Source organism: Chrysemys picta, chromosome 9 (genome assembly GCF_011386835.1).
Source record: "Chrysemys picta bellii isolate R12L10 chromosome 9, ASM1138683v2, whole genome shotgun sequence".
NCBI lineage: Eukaryota > Metazoa > Chordata > Testudines > Emydidae > Chrysemys > Chrysemys picta.
The window spans coordinates 32,133,888-32,158,275 of NC_088799.1; the positions used below are offsets into that span (position 1 = coordinate 32,133,888).

The 24,388-nt window shown below is 41.4% G+C and overlaps 1 protein-coding gene across 15 annotated transcripts in view; it reads right to left on the reverse strand.

The window, feature by feature from the left end:
* Positions 1-23,708, reverse strand: part of U2SURP (U2 snRNP associated SURP domain containing) — a 65,519-nt gene extending 41,811 nt beyond the window's left edge. For 8 of the 15 annotated variants that reach the window (XM_065557939.1, XM_065557935.1, XM_065557946.1 and 5 more), the window contains exons 1-2: positions 23,426-23,708; positions 2,172-2,219 (exon numbers count right to left, since the gene is read on the reverse strand). In XM_065557939.1, coding sequence (XP_065414011.1) covers positions 2,172-2,219; positions 23,426-23,470 — 93 coding nt within the window. In that variant the 5' untranslated portion in view covers positions 23,471-23,708. The remainder of the gene's footprint in view (positions 1-2,171; positions 2,220-23,425) is intronic. The other 7 variants (XM_065557945.1, XM_065557940.1, XM_065557942.1 and 4 more) reach the window with 5 other exon arrangements.
* Between the last annotated feature and the right edge of the window lie 680 nt (positions 23,709-24,388).

Below are 24,388 nucleotides of genomic sequence, written 5' to 3' on the forward strand. Positions count from 1 at the left end.
ATTCCCAGGAAAACTTTCTGGGACTGTTTCACTGCTGTAATTCAAAATCCTATAGTCAGCTACAAAACTGACGGGAATTATATACGGCTTAGAAAAGCTATAAAAAGAGCCAGGTACTTGAATATTTTGGAAATACCACCCCATCCAAAAAATAAAAAGAGGTTGCCAGAAAGAGGAGAGTAATTGAGACAGAATGAGGGAGGAGAAAGCTGCCATTTAAGTAGTCAGGTTGGAGCATGGAGGGAAGAGAAATCTCCCCATTTACAAATACCTCGCTAACTAGAGGCTGATACAAAGGATGGAAAGCCTAAGCAAGATCAAGGATCAATACTGTGTTAGCACCTGCTTCCCTCCTAGAGACTTGGCATGGATAGAGAATTTCTCACCACAGCACCGTCTGCAGAGCTTGATGGTGACGCCCCTCATCTTTTTTGGCTAGCAATCTTAGTAACAAGTTTTTTAATTTCGGCTGGGGAGCAAGTGTTTAGCCCAAGCCAAACTGCATCTTTTGAAAGGTGTAAGTCACTATGGGAGAGGTGCTTCAGGAGTTCAGTTGTATGGTGAACTGTTTTTCAGAAACATCAAAAGAGGGTGTATAAAAAAAAAAAATCCGTATTCTACATACTAAACTGTTGCAAAGTCAAGCAACACAATCAATCTTTTTATGCAGTGTCCCTGCAACAGTTTCCTCGCTTAGTGTAGGCAGGTCCAGACTGAATAGATTATCTGGACATGCCTAATATCAGCATGCTGATCAGAACAAAAGTGATATTTGTAGTTGCTGACCATATCTGGTACACCATTTGTAGTATACAAAACTAGACTGAAACTGTGAATGTAAAGTGTTCCATTATCAGCTTCAAAACTGCTTGTAAATCATCAACATTGTAGATTGATTTTTTTTTTTGTTTTTTTGTTTTTAAACTTTTGTTAAGCTATGCATGGATTCAGCTTTGAAGTGCAATGGTATTCTAAAAAGTAACCAGACGTAGGATCCATAGGTTTACTGTCTCAACTTTCAGAGCATATCACGTAAAAAAAAATAAAAAATAAAGGAAAAGGATTTTTTTGTCACTACCAGGCCTGTAAATTCAACCTGAAATTGAACTCAAACTAGGTCTTTCTATCTCATACAAAGGCTCTGCACCAGGATTGAGGGAGGGAGGACACCTCAAAGACTAACGCCAAGCTTGTTGTAATGAAGCTGCTTACATCCTGTCATTAAACAACAATGCTGGTGATTTATAAGCAACTTTGCAGCTAACAACAGAACACCTAACACACACACACTGAAATTTTGAAAAAATCCTGTGTGCAAACTAAGCTTGGTGCTGTGTTTCAGAGCTCTATTTCCCAGGCACCTGGGAAAGAATTCTTTGTAGTAACTCAGAGCCTCCCTCATCCAGTGTACCCAACCCTGGCCATTGGGGATATTGGCTGATCATTTGTGTGTTGGCTCAGAAGCTGGTGTGCCTATCAATTTACCAGCTATATAATGGGGATAAATAAGAAATCATCACAAGAAGGCAAAAAAAAATTTTTAAAGCAAGAGCAAGTAACCTAACCAGTCCATTTTGTTGAAATCTGCTCTACTAGGCATTCTAAAAAGCAGAGGTTGAAATTAGAAAACAATAGTTCACACACCAAGTCACTTAAAAGATCACTTAATTTAGCAGGCAAGGAGCTACACTTTGTCTAGAACACTGAAGAAATTGTTCATCTATATATACTCTCTTTACAACTAGTTTATTCAAACATCTATTACCATTGCAATTAATATTATATACAGTTCTTCTAATATTGGTAATTATTATGAAGGAAAGGATCTTGTTATAGTAATCTACCCCTTTCTGGCAAGAAAGAGTGGTGAGGGGAAGACAAATTCTCTAGTACCATCATTAAGCAATTATTGTTTTCAAAACTATTTAAGAGAATATTCTGAAGTGCTAAAATGAGGAGTGTCATATCTCTGAAGCCTGCAAACGGATTATACTAAAAGCCCAGGAGGCAGACACACATGCATGAGACTGGCTAGCAAGTAAAACAATTCTATGAATCATTTACTAATGAATATCAATAGTTTATATGTATTACCCAGCAGTGGGGGCTGACTGTGGCAAAATAGGTGAAGTATTCTTTGCAATCTAATAGCTGTATTCTTTAGGACTTACGTGACTATCGGCAGATCCAGTCGTTTGTACCGTATCTGGCAGTCTGACCTGCAAATGATGGGGAAAAAAGTCACTTAGGAATATATTAGCAGCATTTACTGATAAGCAAAAGACGTTAGCCCTTTCAGATGCAGCTGTTAGGATTCCATTTTCATTTCAATTTCTTCCACCACTATCCCGACATGCATCTTTACCCTCATATATTTAAGATTTTTTTAAAGTATTTGAGCAGTACAACTGGTATACTCAATGTGGATTGATAGTGTCTGAGGCAACAAAGGAAGAAGAATAGAAAAAAGGCTCTTTCCCTTATCCATAAACATCTCAATTCTGCTCTCTGGATTTCACAAACTTCTCACTTCCACCAGGATTCAGGAAGGGAAGGAGGCCACCTTAAACACTAATTCCAGGCCTGTTGCATTGAACATGCTTACATCTTGAAACTGTCATGAAGTGCCTTCAAAGATAACATTATTTACTTCATTATATTTGTCTTAAGTTATAAAATTATGTAATAATTGTGATTTGTTGGTATGATACTTATGGGGGAATTCTGTGCGAAAATGTAAAAATTCTGCACACTTAAAATTCTGCATATTTTATTTGTCAAAATAATGCAATATAATCATGCCAGTTTCAATTATTTTGGTAATTTATTTAAACTACAATACAATGGCTAGAGAATGGGAGTGGGGAGCTTTGGAGGAAATCCCCAAACTCCCTTTGTCTAATAGTAATATAGCTAGGTTTGACCCTTTATTTCTAGTTATTAGTCAACAAATATATGCAGCCATATGCTCAGTGTTACATCATAGGCAACTGAAGAGCAAGTGAGGGCTGGGGAACCAATCTCACAATTTTGGCTATTGACCATCTCCAAAAAGGTCAGCACTAAACAGCTAACGGAGCACGTTTTGATAGGAATTTTTTTCAGTCCAAAAATTTAGACCAGTTCTAATCACTAAAGCACCATAAGCATTTAGAAGGCCATACTGTACCTTTACACCACTCTGGCAATGTAAAGGAGCCTTAAAACTTTTACACCTGTTTTATACTCCTGGGGGAATTTACAGAGACAGTGGGAACAATTCACTAAGCAGGCAGGCTGCTACATTCTGCTCTGCCCCATACCTACCTCCTCAGAAACACCCCAAAGCCCTGCCTCTCCATGCCGAGCATGCTGCAATAACAAGCAAGTGGGACAGAGCGTGTCTCTCTCACACGTGACTGCAGGGCTCCCACCCAACACCCCGCCCCAGCAGTGATTTACGTCTCTACCAGCTGCTCCGGGTGCCTGAACCAACCTGCCTGCGCTGCCAGGAAGGGGTGCCTGGCCACTCTTGCAGGTTTCCCTTTGCTTCCCCGTCAAATGTCTTTTTTTGCAGGAAAGCAAAGAAATCTGCAGGGGACATGAATTCTGCGCATGCAGAATTCCCCTAAGAGTAATATTAGTACAAGTTATTACTATGTTGTGATTAACCAGATCTGGATGGAATTAATCTTAACCTCCCCAACCCAATGAAGTTAACCCCTACTAGTGACACACATACTAGTTGACATCAAATTTTATTTTAAACTAAACTTTAAATGTATTTCATGTAATTGATATTAGCTTGATAGACATTTTCTTAAAAAGTGAAGAGCATTGTTGCTTTTCTCTGAATAGTAAATTTAGTATTTTGGAAAGATATGTTTGTTTCTACTTCTTTCTTGATATCTTTTCTAATATTAGCCTTTAACCTTGTAGCTAGTAGATGTTAGTAAGCTTTATTTTGTAGTGGGTTTTTTCAGTTGAACACTGAGGGGTCTGTATGTATATAGGACAGCTATATCCGCAAAAGAGAAGGATATCAATTACCAAATAAGACAGAAAGAAAACTGTAATTTATTTGAAAACATCTCTAACACCATGAACAAGGTAAAACTAAGTATACAAGAGATAATCCCCATATCATAGTAATCCACAAGCCTGCAGCTGCTAGAACTGCAATTTTCCAAAACAGAAATCAGGATTAAAGCAACCATTTTGCACCAAGAAGTACAATATTTGTAGGGAACGTATACAGAACCCTAAGGACATCTAGACCAAATTGTAAGTTTGTTTCCCACTATATTCCAATAAGCAACTGAAGCTGTTTTATTAAGCTTAATATAGGAGATTGAGAAATTACCTTCTGAGCAGGCTGTATCTGTTCATTAGTACGTAACTTATTCAATAACAATGGGGATATGTATAATGTGAAAATTCATCTATGTTGCCTAAGGGATACAGGACAGTATATTGGATAAAATCTTTGGTGAATGTGAAACATGTCAGATTGGACAACATTTGAAAGTCATGTACAGAATGCACAAAAGCACAATGTTCTCTACTCTACCCCACCAGTGAGCCATTCCAGAAATTTTGGGGGATGGAAGGAGAGAGGAAAAGGGTCAATCGCAACATCAATTCAATCTGTGTTGTCAGAGAACAAACAAGGGTATTAATTTTTCTGGTGGCTTTTTATGCTGTAGAATTAGAATGAGACCAACAAGCTAGATTACACTGATCTCCAAAAATCCATCAGGTAGCAATAAATTGTAATCATTGCCAAATTCAAGCAAGTAAACCAAGAGTTGGACCAGTCATGGCCTGGATTCTTACCCTGCAAAATACTATTTAAAGCTGTTCAGGCAGTGCATAGGAACTCCTTCAGATCTATACGCTGCTCTAATATGCAAGGCAAGCATAGATAAACCCAAGAATCCAGGAGCTATAGAACTGGCTCCCAAATGACACCCTCCCACAACCTGCTCTGACAAGTGGACCGCAGTGCAGAAGAAAATATAGCTCCATATAGCCCAGTATTTGGGAAACCAGAAATTGATAGGAAAGGACAAACATGCATTCATTCCACTTGCTCAAGGTTTTGCAACACATATTGTAATCTATTGGCATTCCTGTGATTATTTTACAATTTGATCACTGAAGTTTTGGAAGGAGATTTGGTTTGGGGCATTTTAAGTTATGGGGACGATTTTTTTATTTTTCCAAAAAGTTTATATTTAGACAAACATTCTAATACTTTCATATGAAATTAATCACTTAATTCACCTATCTAATCACTTTATGGCTATATTCAATTCAGAAGTATGGAATCACATAGCAAAATGGCTCAATCTTGAAGAATTTGCAAACCTAGTGAAAAATATCTTGCTGTCTGAGAGTTAAATCTCTACAAGATTATTTAAGGAATGTAATGTAGAGGGGCAATTTATAGCTCTACTTTTAGACATTTGCTTCATTTACTTCCCCCTAACCCCCACTTCACTCCTTTTTATAAATAAGTATAAGTATAACAGGCTGCATATTCAATTAAAGTATAAAGTCTGTATGATATGATTGTTAGGTGACAAAATGTTTTTATCCTAGCTATATTGTTTAAATACAGACTCCTTGGGACCTTGTTTAAATAGAAGCCATGACCAGACATACTATTATAATATATTCCTGGGAGAATTCTGCACCACTGCACACGCACAGAACGCATGCGCCACGCAGAACTTTTTTTTCCCCTGCAGAAAATACATTCTGCCGGAAAGGTGCTGCAGTTACTCCTTTCACCCACCATGGGCCGCTGTTGCACCAGAGCAGAGAGCAGCTGCTCTTGGGTGGGAGAAGCCCCAGCTAGGGATAGGGAAGAGAAAGAGGCTGCTTTCCTCACAGTGCCTGCCCACGGGACCAGGTCAGGAGGCACAGGATATGGGGGAGATGGACAGCATGGAGCTGCTGTGGGGGGGGGGGGGGGGGAGAGGGTTCAGGGACATATAGGGACAGGGGGAGGGAGCTGGAGGGACACATGGGGATGGGGGTGGCTGAGTGGGGGTACAGTGCCACATGGGGACAGGGAGAGGGGTGTGCAGGGACACATGAAGGGAGAAGGTGGCTGAATGGGGGTGGAGAGCCACATAGGAGTTGGGGGTAGCTGAGTGGGGGCACAGGGACACATAGGGACAGGGGGAGGGGCTTCAGGGACACACAGGGAGGGGGAAGGGGATGCAGGGATATATGAGGATGGGGGGAGGAGGGTGGCTGAGTGGAGGTGCAGGAACACATGGGGATGGGAGGATGCAGGGACACATAAGGACAGGACAGATGTGTCTGACTGAATAAGAGGGTTGGGGTCTGCCTGGTGGAGGCTCCCTAACAATCCCTCTCCCCTCCCCCCCCAAAAAACCCTGTTCCATACTTCTCCCATCCACACCCAACAACCTGTTAAGTCCACACCCAGGCTCCATCCCAGCAATTACTTCCCTCTCCCTCAGCTCCTCCATTACCCCTGACTCCCCCAAGCCTTTGCATGGCTTCTGAAGGGTGCAGGAAATAAATTTCTGTATTATACTTAAATTAATTATTACTCAGAGTTCTGTATTAATATGCCTAGTAAGGAATCTATTTATCAAAAAACATTTCTGTTGAGATGAGTTCCTGTCTGTATGCTGTAAAACTTGCCCATACCGGTATTGCCCTGGCCTCTTCTTTTGTCATTCAGTGTTGCACGCGTTCTAAAACAATATGCATTTCCTCACCTTTTGGGGGCGAAGCCAGACTTTGAGGCGCCTGCTCCCCTACTTGGTGTAAACTTTGCTTGTGCCAATCAGAAACGAATACGAACAGGTTTTGGGCCCCGTCCCCTATGACACTTCTATGAAGTCATAGTTGGTACTATGCGATGTGAAGGCACGGAAAGGAGAAAGAAAAACGAATTCTGTGTATCCTGTGTACTGATCACCTCGAAGCCTCTCTCTCAGCTCACGTGTTTCAAACAGAGTGTCTACGTTTGCTGGTCCTTATGCGTTGGTTTGTATTTGTAAATATCAGTTATTACTAAATGCTGCATCTTTGTTTATAAATATTGTTAGTAAATATTTTAGTCATTGTGTGTTTTAAGTTTCATTAACTCTATTAGCTGATCAAACGCTGCTCCCTTACCCCTTGTAATTATCCCCAATAAAACTTTAAATTGATTAATTTTAGTGTGTGTGTGTGTGTGCGCGCGCAGTTTGCATCGTGACCCATACTCTCCTTGCATCCCTTACCAATATAGTCTATTTCCACGTGCAGCCTGGTAAATAACAGGCCTGCATTTTCTTTCGCCCCTGCGTGCCCGTGGCAATCCACAATTTCCTGAACCTTTTTTATTTTGTTGTAGTCATCTGTATTGTTACAGTCATCTGTATTGTTACAGGCATGCTTGTCGACAGGTATTTTGAAAAAAATTACCAAAATAATTGAAATTGGCATTATTATACTGTGTTATTTTGACAAATAAAATATGCAGAATTGTGCACAGAATTTTTAATTTTTTGGCACAGAATTCCCCCAGGAGTATAGACTATTAGCTATTCTTCCCAGAACATAGGGCCAGGAAGTTGTCTGATTCAACTTGTAGTGACATTCAGAAGAGGAGCCTGAAAATCCAAGATAAAGTTTACCATCAAGCTACAGACTACGTGACACCTTTAGCATAAACATTCTTTATAAACCTTAACCTACCTCTCTCATTTAATAAACTGCTGCCTATTAATTTCATTTGATGACCCCTAGTTCTTGTATTATGGGAATAAGTAAATAACTTTTCCTTATCCACTTTCTCCACATAACTCATGATTTTATATACCTCTATCATATCCCCCCTTAGTCTCCTCTTTTCCAAGCTGAAGAGTCCTAGCCTCTTTAATCTCTCCTCATATGGGACCTGTTCCAAACCCTTAATCATTTTAGTTGCCCTTTTCTGAACCTTTTCTAGTGCCAGTATATCTTTTTTGAGATGACGAGACCACATCTGTACGCAGTATTCAAGATGAGGGCATACCATCGATTTATATAAGGGCAATAATATATTCTCCGTCTTAATCTCTATCCCTTTTTTAATGATTCCTAACATCCTGTTTGCTTTTTTGACTGCCACTGCACACTGCGTGGACATTTTCAGAGAACTATCCACGATGACTCCAAGATCTTTTTCCTGACTTGTTGTAGCTAAATTAGCCCCCATCATATTGTATGTATAGTTGGGGTTATTTTTTCCAACGTGCATTACTTTACATTTATCCACATTAAATTTCATTTGCCATTTTGTTGCCCAATCACTTAGTTTTGTGAGATCTTTTTGAAGTTCTTCACAGTCTGCTTTGGTCTTAACTACCTTTAGCAGTTTAGTATCATCTGCAAACTTTGCCACCTCACTGTTTACCCCTTTCTCCAGATCATTTATGAATAAGTTGAATAGGATCGGTCCGAGGACTGACCCTTGGGGAACACCACTAGTTACCCCTCTCCAGTCTGAGAATTTACCATTAATTCCTACCCTTTGTTCCCTATCTTTTAACCAGTTCTCAATCCATGAAAGGACCTTCCCTTTTATCCCATGGCAGCTTAATTTACATAAGAGCCTTTGGTGAGGGACCTTGTCAAAGGCTTTCTGGAAATCTAAGTACACTATGTCCACTGGATCCCCCTTGTCCACATGTTTGTTGACCCCTTCAAAGAATTCTAATAGATTAGTAAGACACGATTTCCCTTTACAGAAACCATGTTGACTATTGCTCAACGGTTTGTGTTTTTCTATGTATCTGACAATTTTATTCTTAACTATTGTTTCGACTAATTTGCCCGGTACAAACGTTAGACTTACTGGTCTGTAATTGCCAGGATCACCTCTAGAGCCCTTTTTAAATATTGGCGTTACATTAGCTAACTTCCAGTCATTAGGTACCAATGCCGATTTAAAGGACAGATTACAAACCTTAGTTAACAGTTCTGCAACTTCACATTTGAGTTCTTTCAGAATTCTTGGGTGAATACCATCTGGTCCCGGTGACTTGTTAATGTTAAGTTTATCAATTAATTCCAAAACCTCCTCTCGTGACACTTCAATCCATGACAGTTCCTCAGATTTGTCACCTACAAAAACCAGCTCAGGTTTGGGAATCTCCCTAACATCCTCAGCCGTGAAGACTGAAGCAAAGAATCCATTTAGTTTCTCCGCAATGACTTTATCGTCTTTAAGCGCTCCTTTTGTACCTCGATCATCAAGGGGCCCCACTGGTTGTTTAGCAGGCTTCCTACTTCTGATGTACTTAAAAAACATTTTGTTATTACACCTTTGGAGTTTTGGGCTAGCTGTTCTTCAAACTCCTCTTTGGCTTTTCTTATTACATTCTTGCACTTAATTTGGCAGCGTTTATGCTCCTTTCTATTTGCCTCACTAGGATTCGACTTCCACTTTTTAAAGGAAGTCTTTTTATCTCTCACTGCTTCTTTTACATGGTTGTTAAGCTACGGTGGCTCTTTTTTAGTTCTTTTACTGTGTTTCTTACTTTGGGGTATACATTGAAGTTGGGTCTCTATTATGGTGTCTTTAAAAAGCGCCCATGCAGCTTGCAGTGATTTCACTTTAGTCACTGTACCTTTTAACTTCTGTTTAATTAACCCCCTCATTTTTGCATAGTTTGCATAAGTAAGATCCTTAATTTTAGATGATTATCGTTAATTGAAAACATTTTCAGAGAGACGCTATAGAACAGAGAAAAGTGCAAATTACATTAAATACATACGTTCCAGAAAACTCCACTATTAGAGGAGGGTCCCCTGTAATTTATGAGTGTTTCATACAACATTTATGTTTAAATTGAAATTAAAAGTAAAATGTAAAGATAACTAAAAATTTTGGTAATCTTCTAAATTTCCTTATATTAGCTACAGAGCATTAACAGACTTCTTTGTTGTAAGAAATTTGTTCTTTAAACATGTCATATTAAGAAAATGTTATTCCCCATCCATCCAGATTGGAACAATGCCAGACACCAGTAGTCTAGGAAATACTTTGCTAAGAGTATGGCCAGTTTCCAATCGACCAAGATATTAGCACTTAAGGCTACACAGTGGTTGCAGATGTAAGGAAACTACCTCCATTATTAACACCACCAAATCCTTTTAAAATAAATGTTGGACAGAGCTTCAAGAATTGAATAAAGGGCTAGTCTACACTAGAAAATAAGCGCTAGATCTATGGAAGAATTCTGATGATGAAGCTATCACCTCTTGGGGAGGTGGATTACCAACACCAATGGGAGAACTCCAAGTTTCATGTGGAGACAAGCCCGAAGCCACAAAAGCCAAAGATACAACCCCCACAAGAAGATACAAAGTGCCTCCAGGCTTCAAAAATTGAAAACAATAACTATGTTACCTCCCATCCTCCATACAATTCTATCTTCACATTCCTCGCTTCATCTGCATCAATAGGGCTTACCTTCACTATTGAGGTAACACGAGGCACAGTTCAAACATAGTGGTGATAGTAACACCAGTTCACTGGTGCAACCAGGGATATAGCTGTAAATTAAAAAGCCACACTTTTCTAAAAACACTTTTTCCTCCTTTCCAATTACCAACTGTCATGTTATTGATTTGAACTGGGACCATACAGAACATGGTTGCAACCAAAGTCCTGTAGTGGCACCAAATCTTGTATAAAGGGGGGTCAAATAAGGTGTCTAAGACAAGGTTATGGTTTACTGGTTATGATTATGCGGTCTATGTGTGTGTATCAATTTTGTAGTTGAAATTATGAATATTGGCTCTATACTGTCCATATTTCAAACTTATGCTATGCTTCTGGGAGACATCCCAGACAAGTTGGTGTTAGCTCTGCCTAGCCTGCTTGATGGCCCATTAAGGACCATCAGCTATACAACTGACCCACTGAGAGAAGGCAAATATGCCTTCAGACTCAGCAAAGTATGTAGGGACTGGCCTATGTGACTCCAGACTCCATTTTGCTGTAATTTTCCACAGTAAGGACGAAGAGGTATTCTTACACCTGGAAAAGACTATAAAAAGGCTGATGCCTCTCCTCCATCTTATCTTCAATCCTGCTTCTTACCTCTGGAGGGACTTTACTACAAATGGAAGCTCTACACAAAGGACTGAATGACCCATCCCAGCTGTGGATATACTCCAGAGACTTGATTTGAACCTGCAGTTTATTCTATCACTGCTACAAGCCTGAAACAAGAACTTTGCCATTACTGTATATAATTGATTCCATTTAACCAATTCTAGCTCTCATCTATATCTTTTTCCTTTTATGAATAAACCTTTAGATTTTAAAGGATTGGCAACAGTGTGATTTGTGGGTAAGATCTGATTTGTATATTGACCTGGGTCTGGGGCTTGATCTTTTGGGATCAGGTGAACTTTTTTTTCTTTTAATGGGGCATTGGTTTTCATAACCATTTGTCCCCATAACAAGTGGCACTGGTGGTGATACTGGGAAACTGGAGTAGCTAAAGGAATTGCTTGTGTGGTTAGCCAGTGGGGTGAGACCAAAGTCCTCTTAGTCTGGCTGGTTGGGTTTGCCTTAGAGGTGGAAAAACCCCAGCCTAGGGCTGTAACTGCCCTGTTTTAAGCGATTTCTCCTGAATTGGCACTCTCAGTTGGGTCCCGATAGAACAGCATCGTTACACCAACTTCAAACCCTGTTTTCATATTCTGTTATTATGTGTTACACTACTGCCTAAGGACCCCAATCTACAATCCGAGACACACTGTTCTAGACCCTACACAAATGTAATAAAGAGACAGTCCCTGCCTCAGAGTTGACAAGCTAGGTGTATGACAAGAAAACAATGGATGAAAGACAAATGCAAGGGATGATTTGGTTTACCAGACATTAAAATTATCATATTTTGAAAAATAACAGGAGCACAGCAAAGCTTGAAACACCCACCCATCCCACTTGCTAAGGAAAACATGGAAGGCTTATGACATAATTTGAAATTCTCCCCTTTTAAGAAAATAATTTTCTAACCTTTGTTTTGAAAATAACCTTCCAAACATGAACTGATGCAGTGGTGTCTTCCTGGGGCTGCTGAAAATTCCAGTGCCTGTGCTGCTACCCACAGTTCTCTTAAGCAGCAGAATGAAATTAACAAAACCCTTGTAAGTTCCTTACTAGAGGAACTGGAAAGTTATGAGCATCAGCAGAGGCAGGTACAGAGGCATATTACCCAGCATATGAAGCATAACACTTAGGCTATGTCTACACAAAAAGTATATTACCAGTATAGGAACATCAGTATACTATACAAGAAAACCACTCGTAGCATGGACACAGCTATACCGGCAAAGCTGCATTTTATAGTGGTATAGTAACACTCATGCTCCCACGAAAGAAGAAAGCTGTACCAGTAAAAGTGAAGTTTTGCCAGTATAACTGCATCTACACTAGGAGCTTCTGTCAACACAGCTATGTCAGTCAGGGATCACATCTCTTCACACCCCTAACTGACACAGCTGTGCTAACAGAGCTTGTAGTATAGGCATAGCCACCGTTGTAAAGTTATAGAGAACAATACTGTACACTATTGTTTGAGAGAGAGTATGTGACAGGGTGGATTTGATTTAAATCACTAGTTAGGAAGACTCGATTTAATCATGGATTTCTACATAAAAGTGCATTCTTGCTGGTTGTTATAACCTTAATACATATTCTTCACAACTCAAAGATAGATGTAGGTTTCATTTTTAGAAGGTACACACTTATACATTTTTAAAGTGATTTATTTTGAAAACTTTTCAGATTAGTTTTACAGCTATATCAGAAATGAATGATTGTTTGGTTATTTCATTTACCAAAGGTAATTGAAGCAGATATTTATGAAGTCTTTGGAAAGTGAACTATCTCGAATTCAACAGGCTAATCATTAATATTTGGAGGATTTTCTTGCCATGCTGTATTAGGAGGAGAACATCACCAGACAGACATTTAAATTGTTTTATTTAACTAAAACAACAACATTATGTATTCTGGATTTTTTTCTTCAATAGCAAACATATACAGTACAGACCCCTTTACGCGCAAATCTGCTTAACACGCGGTAGCGCCATGCTCCCAGTGCTACCTAGTTAACACGAGATACAGAAACTTGCTATGTAGCGCTACAGATTTGCTCACTAACTCACTGACCTAGAAATCAACAGGAAGTGTGGAGCGGAAACGTGTTGTACATCTTTACCGCCGACGGGGGGCGGGGGAGGGAGAGGGACTGAGGGGCAGCAATATTAAAGTGCTGCTGCAGCAATGGACCCTGCAGCACTTTAAGGTCCCTGCCTCTTTTGCCCCCCCTCGGCCGCCAACAGGGGGAGGGGGCAAAGGGAGCAGCTGCCCCTGGGCCGGCTATTTAAAAGGGCCCAAGGCTCTGAACGTTGCTACCGCAGCAGCAGCATCCGGAGCCCCAGGCCCTTTAAATCGCCATGGGAACCCCAGGTGGTCGGGCCAGACAGCCTGAAAGGGCTGGCTGGGGGATGCTGACCCCTAGCCCCACCCCTTCCACGGGCCAGTGCCGCCCCCGCAAGTGTCCTGAGTTACTTTCACCCCTGTGTAGTAGTAATAATCTTATTAGATTACACATTTGAATTTATATTCTTGCAAAGCGCCGTTAACAGATAGGCCTGCAGTATTTGGGATGCTGTTAATACGTATGTAATCCTAGATAATTATACATGTATATATAGATATCTTAAGATATTTCAGCATGGCCCTCTTAACCCACGGTCCATTAACACATGATCGTGACAGCTTGACTCCCAACAGTCGCGCGTAAATTGGTCTGTACTATAATATTTTAACAAAACAAGCATATGAATTTGTTTTTTAAAATCAGGTTTGTTTTTGATAAAATTGTTTTTAAATAAAATAAATGAAATGTTTAAAAAAATTAAATCAACTATGTCAGCCAGGTCTACACGAGAAACTTAAAATATTGGCTTCTGCAGCTAACTCAGTCGTCTTCACCTTCAAACAAGCTTTCCTGCTTTTTCAGGTCCCAATCGATTTCTCAATTTGGAATGAATTAGTCCAAAGGAAGAAAATATTCTTTCTACACCGGCAGAAGAAGCTACTGCTGTTAAAAGTGAGATTATTGTGTCAACAGTCTCTGAATCCAAGTGCTTAAGTGACTTCCACCAGTTCACTGGTGTGACTTTATTTAAAACATCATCAGCAAACATATTTCTTGAATGATTCTTATTCCCAAACTGGGTCTCTTTTACGGCCTGCTGCCATTATACGTTTTCCCTTCTAGTGAAAGAATGGTATGGAAGATCTCAAATCTATGAAGGCTACACTCAGAAAGACCTCAAGACTTCTGGAATATGCTGCTCAAACAGTTCCACTTTTGTTTCTACTGCCTGTCCCTCCCTTCTCACATTTATCTCCAGGCTTCTTCTCTTTGTCCACCCCAACAATCTTCTGTTCATTGAACTTTTTGAAACTTTGCACTTTTAGAGAGAGGTAAGGGATTGACTCTGTGTACATAAATTTGCAGAGGGACAATAGGATTGAGGTCTGTTATTTCTCACTTCGATATTCTTTATTTTATTTCAAAACATTTTTGCTGTTAACAAGCATGTTATCTCTGAAGACATAAATCCACAGTCTGAGAACTGCAAAACTAACCATATCTGATGGTATCTTCTAGACTGAGCACTGAGAACATTGGGTAAATAGAAAGATTAACCTAAATAATCTATACAGAAGCCCCTGGAACCCCATAAGATTGGGTCCCTAATCCATGAACTATTGAAACTCATTTACAAAACTTTTCTTAAACATTACATGAATATATTGTCTCATACTATAGAATTAGAATTTATAATCCCCATTCCATGATGAGACATCTTTGAGCTATAATGTATCTTAGTTAAAACTATATTTAGAGGTTTTTTCCTCAAAAAGCCTATTTTATCAAAAAAATTGATTTTTTTATTTTTTTATAAAATCATTGATTTTAATCCACTCATGTGATCATGTAACATTTGTAAATTTGCTAGAAGATTAAACATAATAGACAGAAGATGTAAAAAACAGGGGGGTGCCATGTTCCACCAACAGATCCAACAGCAATGTGCTGGGAAAGAAACCAACCCTAAATACCAGGAAGGGTGATGGAATTTCTGCTAAGGTGCGGCTTTAGAGACTGTTTTGGACTCCAGCTTTTGTATCAGATTCTACTTATAGATGTCTAATAAATGTGACACTCTAATCTCCTCCAGTTGTTCCTGGCTGCTGCAAAGGGGGAGAGTTTGCACTACTCTACCATTACAGCAGAATCTATTTTTCAAGTACTACTCTCCCATGAATAACTCTAGTCCCTGCCTCTGCTGCTGCTCACAGTTTTACAAGTACCCCAAAGGAAACTGTCATTGCTTGACATTTACATACTGCTACCCACGTTTCTGAATAGCAACAATTAAACTAACCAGTACTGTTAACTTTTTTCTCTTGGTTATTGCCTTTCCTTCTTCCAAACTGTCTGAGGCCATGTCTACATGAAAAAGTTAGGTCAACCCAGTTATATCACTCAAAGGCATAAAAAAATCCATACCTCTGTATAACATAGTTAAGCCAATCTAACCTCCTGAGAAGACAATACTACCTACCATCTCTCAAGAAGATAAATTAACTACGATAGCAGAACCACTCCTGTCACTGTAGTGCGTGTCTCCACTGAAGTGATACTGCACCTTTGCCACTGTAGCGATTTAAGTGTAGACAACATAAGTGAGTCTGCAAAAGGTTGTGTTTTTCAATTGTGTTAGATTGAGTTAAGAGAACTTTTCAAATGTGTTATATTAACACTCATTAAGATACAGAGTAACAAGTCTGAAGCTGCTATCCAGCTGTGTTGTAGCCTAGAATAGGCCTTTTCAATCATATTAAGCTAACTTGATTGAAAAATACCCTTTTTGCCTGCTAACGGAGGGCCTGCTGTTTTTCCCCCTCTCCGCTTGCATCCAAACAATTTTGTTCAAACATTCCAAAAATAATTCAATATAAAGCAGCGTTTAAACCCTGAAAACGTTTGCCCTAAGTTTCAAAAAGATATAAACACCTGAAACAGGAGTTTAGAACTGAAATATTTTTACTATCTAAATTACAGAGGTGACCATCAAGTCCATTATAATAAGGTCAAACAAACAAAACAAAAAACAAAAAAGTTCTATTCAATTACATCACTTAAAGATAGACAACTAAACATTGATACATTTTATAAGTGCTTGTACACAAATACTAGAAGTCTAAATACAAAGATGGATGAACTTGAATGCCTGGAGATAGCTCAGTGGTTTGAACATTGCCCTGCTAAACCCAGGATTGCGAGCTCAATCCTTGAGGGGGCCATTTAGGGAACGGGGGTAAAAATCTGTCTGGAGATTGGTCCTGCTTTGAGCAGGGGGTTGGACTAGATGACCTCCTGAGGTCCCTTCCAACCCTGATATTCTATGAAAAGACAGCTAGCAGATCGCAGGTCAAATCATGGGTTGATCCTAGCAGATCAGATGCGGATCCACATTTTTGTATCTGCACAGGGCTCAAGCTACACAAACAGAAAACCAAATAATAATGGGGGATTTTAACTATCCCTAAATTGACTGGGTACATGTCACCTCAGGACAGGATGCAGAGATAAAATTTCTAGACACCATTAGTGACTGCTTCTTGGAGCAGCTAATCAAGGAACCCACAAGGGGGAGGCCATTCCTGATTTAGTCCTAAATGGGACACAGGATCTGGTCCAAGAGGTATATTTAGCTGAACCTCAGTAATAGCAACCATAGTGTAATTAAATTTAACATCCTTGTAGGGAGGAAAATAACAAAGAAACCCACCCCAGTAGCATTTAACTCCAAAAAGGGAAGCTATACAAATGAGAAAGCTAGTTAAATGTCAATTAAAAGGAACAGTCACAAGTGTGAAATGCCTGGTAGCTGTATGAAAACTATTTAAAAACATCACTATAGAGGCTCAAACTATTATATATCCCAAATGAAAAAAAAGAACCACAGTAAGAGGACCAAAATAATGCCACCTTCACTAACCAACAGAGTAAAAGAGGCGGTTACAAGCAAAAAGGAATCCTTTAAAAATTGGAGGTCAAATCCTACTGAGGAAAATAGAACAGAACATAAACTCTGGCAAGTCAAGTGTAAAATATAATTAGGCAGGGCAAAAAGAATTTGAAGCACAACTAGCAAAAGACACAAAATCTAACAGCAATTTTTTTTTTTTAAGTACGTCAAAAGTAGGAAGCCTGATAATCCAGTAGTGGGGTCAATGTACAAAAGGAGCACTTAAGGAAGACAAGGCAGTTGTGAAGAAGCTAAATGAATTCTCTGCAACAATCTTCACTACACCAGATGTGAGGAAATTCCAATACCTGAGCCATTTTTTTAAGGGACAAATCTGAGAAACTGTCCCAGACTGAGGTGTCAATAGATTATGTTTTGGAAGAAACTGATAAATAAAACAGTAATAAATCACCAGGACCGCATGGTATTCATCCAAGAATTCTGAAGGAACTCAAATATGAAATTGCAGAAATATTAACTGTGGTACGTAACCTATCGCTTAAACCAGCTTTCGTTGCAGAGAATGGAGGATAGCTAATGCGGTGCCAATTTTTAAGAGAGGCTCTACAGACAATCCTGACAATTACAGGCTGTTAAGCCTAACTTCAGTACCAGGCAAATTGGTTGAAACTATAGTAAAAGAACAGAATTATCAGGCACATATATGAACACAATATGTTGGGAAAGAGTCAAATGGCTTTTGTAAAGGGAAATCACCCCTCGCTAATCTATTAGAATTCTTTGAGGGGTTCAACAAACATGTTGTCAAGGGGGGATCCAGTGGATATTGTGTATTTTGACTTTCAGAAAGCCTTTGACAAGGTCCCTCACAAAAGGCTCTTAAGCAACGTAAAGAGTCACGGGATGAGAGGGAAGGTGTTCTCATGGATCAGTAACTGGTTAAAGATAGGAAACAAAGGGTAGAAATAAATGGTCAGTTTTCAAAATGGAAAGTAATAAATAGTGGCGGTCCCTCAAGAATCTGTACTGGGACCAGTGCCATTAAGCATATTCCTAAATTATCTGAAAAAAGGAGTAAACAGTGAGATGGCAAAGTTTGCAGATGATACTAAATTACTCAAGTCCAAAATTGACGGCTAAGAGTATAAAGGGATCTCACAAAACTGGGTGACTGGGCAAGAAAATGGCACATGAAATTCAATGTTGATAAGCATAAGAGGCATCATCCCAACTATAAAAAAAGTTATGGGATCTAAAATAGCTGTTACCACTCAAGAAAGAGATCTTGGAGTCATTGTGGATAGTTCTCTGAAAACATCCACTCAATGTGCAGCAGCATTTAAAAAAGCAAACAGAATATTGGGAATCATTAAGAAAAGGATAGATAATAAGACAGAAAATATCATATTGCCTCTATATAAATCCATGGTACTCCCACATCTTGAATACTGAGTGCAGATGTGGTCACCCCATCTCAAAAAAAGATGTATTGGAATTGAAAAAGATTCAGAAAAGGGCAACAAAAATGATTAGGGATATGGAATAGCTGCCATATGAGGAGAGATTAATAAAACTTGGACTTTTCAGCTTGGAAAAGAGACGAATAAAGGGGGATATGATTGAGGTCTATAAAATCATGACTAGTGTGGAGAAAGTAAATAAGGAAGTGTTATTTACTCCTTCTCATAACACAAGAACTAGGGGTCACCAAATGAAATTAATAGTCAACCTGTGGAACTCCTCGCTAGAGCATGTTGTGAAGCTCAAGACTATAACAGGGTTCAAAGAAGAGCTAGATAAATTCATGGAGGATAAGTCCATCAATGGCTATTAGCCAGGATAGGCAGGGATGGTGTCCCTAGCCTCTGTTTGCCAGAGGCTGGGAATGGGTGACAAGGAATGGATCACTTGATGATTACCTATGCTGTTCATTCCCTCTAGGGCATCTGGCATTGGCCACTGTCCGAAGACAGGATACTGGGCTAGATGGACCTTTGGTCTGACCAGCATGGCCGTTCTTATGTTCTAATTTAAATTTTTTAATTTAAATTCCCTAATATAGTTGGATTACAAGAGTCATATCACTTCCACAGTACTACATGAAAAAACATTTTAAAATACACACTGAGAGCATTCTTTTCAAAATACTTCACAAACCTTAATTTCGGAACATAGCCAACTAAGTTCCAGCAAGCTGCACAGCCGTGCAGCAGCCTATTTAGCACCAGGCAGGCGCTCAAGGAACCCGCCTGCAGACCTGCCACGGCCAGGGGAGGGGCACCCCCGCCCCAGCCCCAACTCTGCTGCGGCGCAGCCTGGGCCGGTCTCAAGGGCAGCCGGAGCAGCCCGGATCCAGCCGCATATGGGTCAACCGGATCTGCTGGGGTGACATGGCCAGCTTGGGCCCATCCGCGGCCAGAGAAGCCCAACCCAGACCCAGGGAGGCCCTCCCCCAGCTCAGACTTGCTAGGGCTGGGGGAGGAGCGCCTATCCTGCAGCTGCAGAGCTGTTGCAGCTGGGAGAAGCGCCTCTCCCCCGCCCAGCCCAGGTGCTGCTGCTGCAGGAGAGAGACGTTTCTCCCCACAATAGCCCCATAGCACCCTCCTGCACCCCAACCCCTCATTCCCAGCCCCACCCCAGAGCCCACACCCCCAAACAGAGCCCTCACACCCCTGCACCCCAACCCTCTGCCCCAGCCCTGAGCCCCCTCCCACACTCCGAACCCCTCGGCCCCACCCCCACCACATTAATTTTGTTATGAAGGTGATGTGTCACACAATGTTGTATCTGCCCATATTATAAGGGTTATCTTGAAATTTTAAGAGCTACAAATTTATACTCAGATATAAACTTTAACTCAGTAGAAACTAATAGTTTAAGTTCCAATGCTCAAAAGGGAAATCTTCCCATTCACTAAGAGCAAGTGCATTTTTCAAGGCCCACAACTGTCTTCACCCCACCTCTTAACATACCTGTCTACAATAAGTTTATATCAAAATAAGCATAAATTTCTGGAAATTAAGTTTCATACCTAAGAGTATTTGCTATTTCATTATTTAAATCCATATTACTTGTAGACCTGAATAAAGAATTAGAAGTCATTTCTTCTGAAGCCCATGACATTTGAATTTATTACTATACTGCTACTGCTAAACTTGTAAAAGCAGGCGCAGCTGGTATTCAACCCACCACTGCTGGAAAGCAGAGGAAGAAAGAGAAGGACACATACTTTTATATTTTTCCACATGCCAAGGAGCGAGTACCTGCCTCTCTTATTCCTGCTTACAAGTTTAAGTAGCAACACAATGAAAATTAAAATACCACCTGAAAGTTAACACCGCTGCCCCTTCAAATCTTATGGACAGCAACCACACTGGAACTCAGCACATTTTTGTAGATTTTACTTCACTGTTCCTGGCACGTAGTAACTCACCAGAGAAAGCTGCCCATTCATAAGTAGGTGAGTGCTATTTCCCAGTTTTTATTAATACACTGCTTCACTTAAACCAATGCAGTATGCGCACTTCCTTGCACTGTTAAGTGATGAAAATGTCAATTTTTTACTTCAAGTTACAGGGAATCCACTGTTTACTCTAATGACCCATGCCCATTGCTGCAGAGGAAGGCAAAATATTGATTCAGGTCACCACTTTAATGTACCTCTTCCTAATTACCCTTAAATACAAGAACAGTTTTCAACACTTCCACCACCCCCTAAATCCCCATATATAAAGTTTAGCTTGAGAGTATATTTTCCCTTCCCAGACTTTGGGTCCGCTTCCTGGTTGAAGGCAGTGGCTGGGGAAATAAGCCTCTCTGACCATATTTGGAATAAATCAATGGAAAAAAACAACATCCCAGTGATGGGGGACATTTATAGATGTAATACCTATATATAGTGCATTTCATCTGAGCAGGATAAGTTATCCCCATTTTGGTGAAAGGAAAAATTGAGTAAGAGGTTAAATAATTTACGTATTGAGTAGCAATGGAAATAGAATCCTGGTTCTCCAAGTCCCATATCCTATTCCTGGCCCACAACCCTTCCACTTGGGAAGACTGAATAGCCAACTGCTAGGAAAAAGAACTACATACTGTTACTGGCTGGCCACTCTAAGGCTTTGTCTACAATAGCACTTCTATCGGCAAAACTTTTGTTGGTCACAGGTGTGAAAAAACACACCCCAGACCAACATAAGTTTCACCAACAAAAGCACTGGTGTGGACAGCTCCATGTCGGCGGGAGACGCTCTCACACTGACATAGCTACTGCCACTCATTGGAAGTGCTTTAATCTCTCACCATCATAGAGCAGCTACACAGGAGACCTTACAGTGGTGCAGCTGCAGTAGTATAGCTGAGCCACTGTAAGGTCCACAGTGTAGACATAGCTTAATACCTGCAGTGGGACTAAGTGGAAGAGAATTTATGGCTTCACTATCCCTAGAATCGTTGCCAGGTGCTGGAGAGCACCCAACCATTGGAGTGGAGTAGACTATAGTCCTTACTGATTCCTCACTTTTGTGGGAGATTCAGGCAATGAAAGGTTCTCCCGTTTCTGGGTATTACTCTTAAGCATCCACCCTGATCAAATGCAGATTTCCTGTGTAGCTTTAAACAAGCCAGCCAGTGGCTACCATATAGTTTTGACTCAAGCCTGTCAATCCTCAGCAGTGTTAATTATGGACAAAAAAGTTGGCTCACTGAGGGAAAACACCAAAGTTTTCAACCAGAAGTGAGAAGCAGGAGATGGAAACAGAAAAGTCAATTTCAAACTAACTACAAATTTCTAATCCACAATTGGGAAACAATCCCAAAACAGGTTTTAATATTTCCAAAGTAGGAAATGGGAATACCTATGTGAATCAAGTTAAGAACATGCACGTGTCTGCGGGATTGGGCCTTTGATTATTATAACAACCTCTTCCTCATTTCCACCCACTACCACAAAAATATAAACTCCAAACATTTCTAGACTTTTGAGTCAAGAGGATACAGTTCATAGGCCCCAATCCTACAACTGCAATGGGACTCCATGGGGGCACAGGATCTGTGAAAATGCTGCTGCAGGATTGTAGGAAATATTGGATTATTCCAGTATTATAGGAAATAATGTCAGCCATGGGAATTGGGAACACAGAGAAAGTGCATTCCATGAGGCTGCAAAGTTGTCAAGCCAAAAACATCTGAAAAACTGCCTAGCAGTCTGAGCACAGGACTAGGAATCAGATACTAGAAAATACTGATTTGCCATGTGATTGTGGATATTTCTCTGTTTCTCCAGAGTCACTGGTCACATCTACACTAGTGAGCTTACAGCTGTACGGATGCAGCCCTGAAGCTGTAAGATTGCTCATGTAGCCACTCTATGCCAAAGGGAGAGAGAGCTCTCTGGTTGACATAAGACCACGCCAGTGAGCGGCTAGCTATGTCAGCAGGAGACACTCTCCCACCAATATAGTGCTGTGCACACTATCATTTATGCTGGCAAATCTTATGTTCCTCATGGGGTGTTTCTTTCATGTCCCTGAGCAACGTAACTTTTATTGACATAAATGGTAATGTAAACATGGCCTAAGAACACCTGAGTTGCCCCCACGCACCCCAACAGAGACGTTATAACAAATAATTTAGGCATAAAACAGAGAGTAAAGGGGAAATGTTTTCAATCTGGAACTGAAATTTACAACAAACGTGTTCATCACCAGAGCAGGAAGCTTCAAAAATAAGGCCTTCAAACAAGGCCCTATAAAGCTACTGAGATTGTGAGTGTTTCATTGAAACAAAAACGTGACAAAATCCATCCCAAATGAGCAAGAGAACTATTTTAACATGAATCCAGGTAATGGGGGGCATCGATCCCACCCCCCAAAAGTGCAGCGCTGGGAGGGGGCAAACCCAGAGGAGCAAGGCTGCAGATGCACCCCGCTCTGCCCCGCCCGGGGAGAACGTGGTGCCAGCAGTGGGGGCCGGAGGGGGCCCCGCGGGCTGATGGTGCAGGGTGAGGGGCACATCCCACAGGCCTTAGGACGCGCCCCCCCCCCCTTGCTAGATAAGCAGTAGGAGAAACCCTGGACCCCGACCTCCCTGCTGCCCTATCTGCCCCAGCCCTTCCCCGCCGCCCCACTGCCCCATCCATCCATCCCGCCGCCAGCACCCCGCAGTAACGCCGCGGAGGGGAGGGACGGAGCAGGCCGCACGGCCTGCGCACCTGGGTCCGTGCGTGCCGCGCGCCCTGGCTCCCCCGCCCCCGGGGATAGATGCCGCTACCCTCTCTGCCCCAAGCGGGCCCCGGGCAGCGGAGCCGCTTGCAGGGCCCGCGGGGTGGCCTCACCTTCGCACTGGCTTTCTGCGACCCGCCTGGCGTTTTGTCCGCCATCTTGATTCTCTCCCTGGCTCAGCGCTGGCGGCAAAGAATCGAGCACCGATTGAAGAGGGAAGGGGACTGGCCACGCTGAGGAGGGGGGGAAGTGCGGCGAATCGATGGCCGAACTAGCGATGCGGACGGCTGGGTTGCGGCGGCGGGCCTGCCTCGGCCTGATGAGCGCGCTGCCAGCCCCGCTGCGAGTCGCTGGCTCCGTCTAGTTAAACATACTGCGGTGTGCTGCGTTTGTGTCGGGGGCCTGACTCTCCCATCACGTACACAAGTTTTACCCCGGTGTAACTCCATTGATTGCACTGGAGTCACACCAGCTTAACACTGGAGTAAGAGAGTGGTGAATAAGGCCCCAGGAGTGTAGTGTGCTGGTAGGGGTGTAACAGAGGGGAGGATTAGGCAGATAGTGGCATTGGCCACTCTCTGAAGACAGGTGGACCATTGGGCTGACCAGTACAATCATTCTTATGTTTTTATGTTCGCTCTGGTACTTTGATCAAATGATAATTCCCTTCCTGATCCTGCTCTCAGTTTTGGGAGCTGTTCTCTTTATGCATTTCCCATGCCACCAGATGTGCACTGTTTGATGCAGCTGGGACTTTGCTTCTCATTCTGCCTGTAGCATGAATGTCACTGTGAGGCAAAGTCAGGAGAAGATCACCAGTCGAGTGCTGCAGGAGTGGCTACTTCTCCCAGGCCCTTGCAGTGGGTAGGATAATGAGGCAAGCTTGGAGCTCAGAACTTTGGAAGCAAAATGCCCTTAATATTTAGGGAAGAAAGCTGGGGAAAGGATAGAGAAACGAGGAAAAATGGCTGGTGGCATAAGGAGGTAAAAACGAAGCAGGAATGGGATGAGAAGCCAACTGGCAGGTTGGTAGGGAACTGAAAGTGGGCAGAGAGGTAAGAAGGAAAGAACATGAG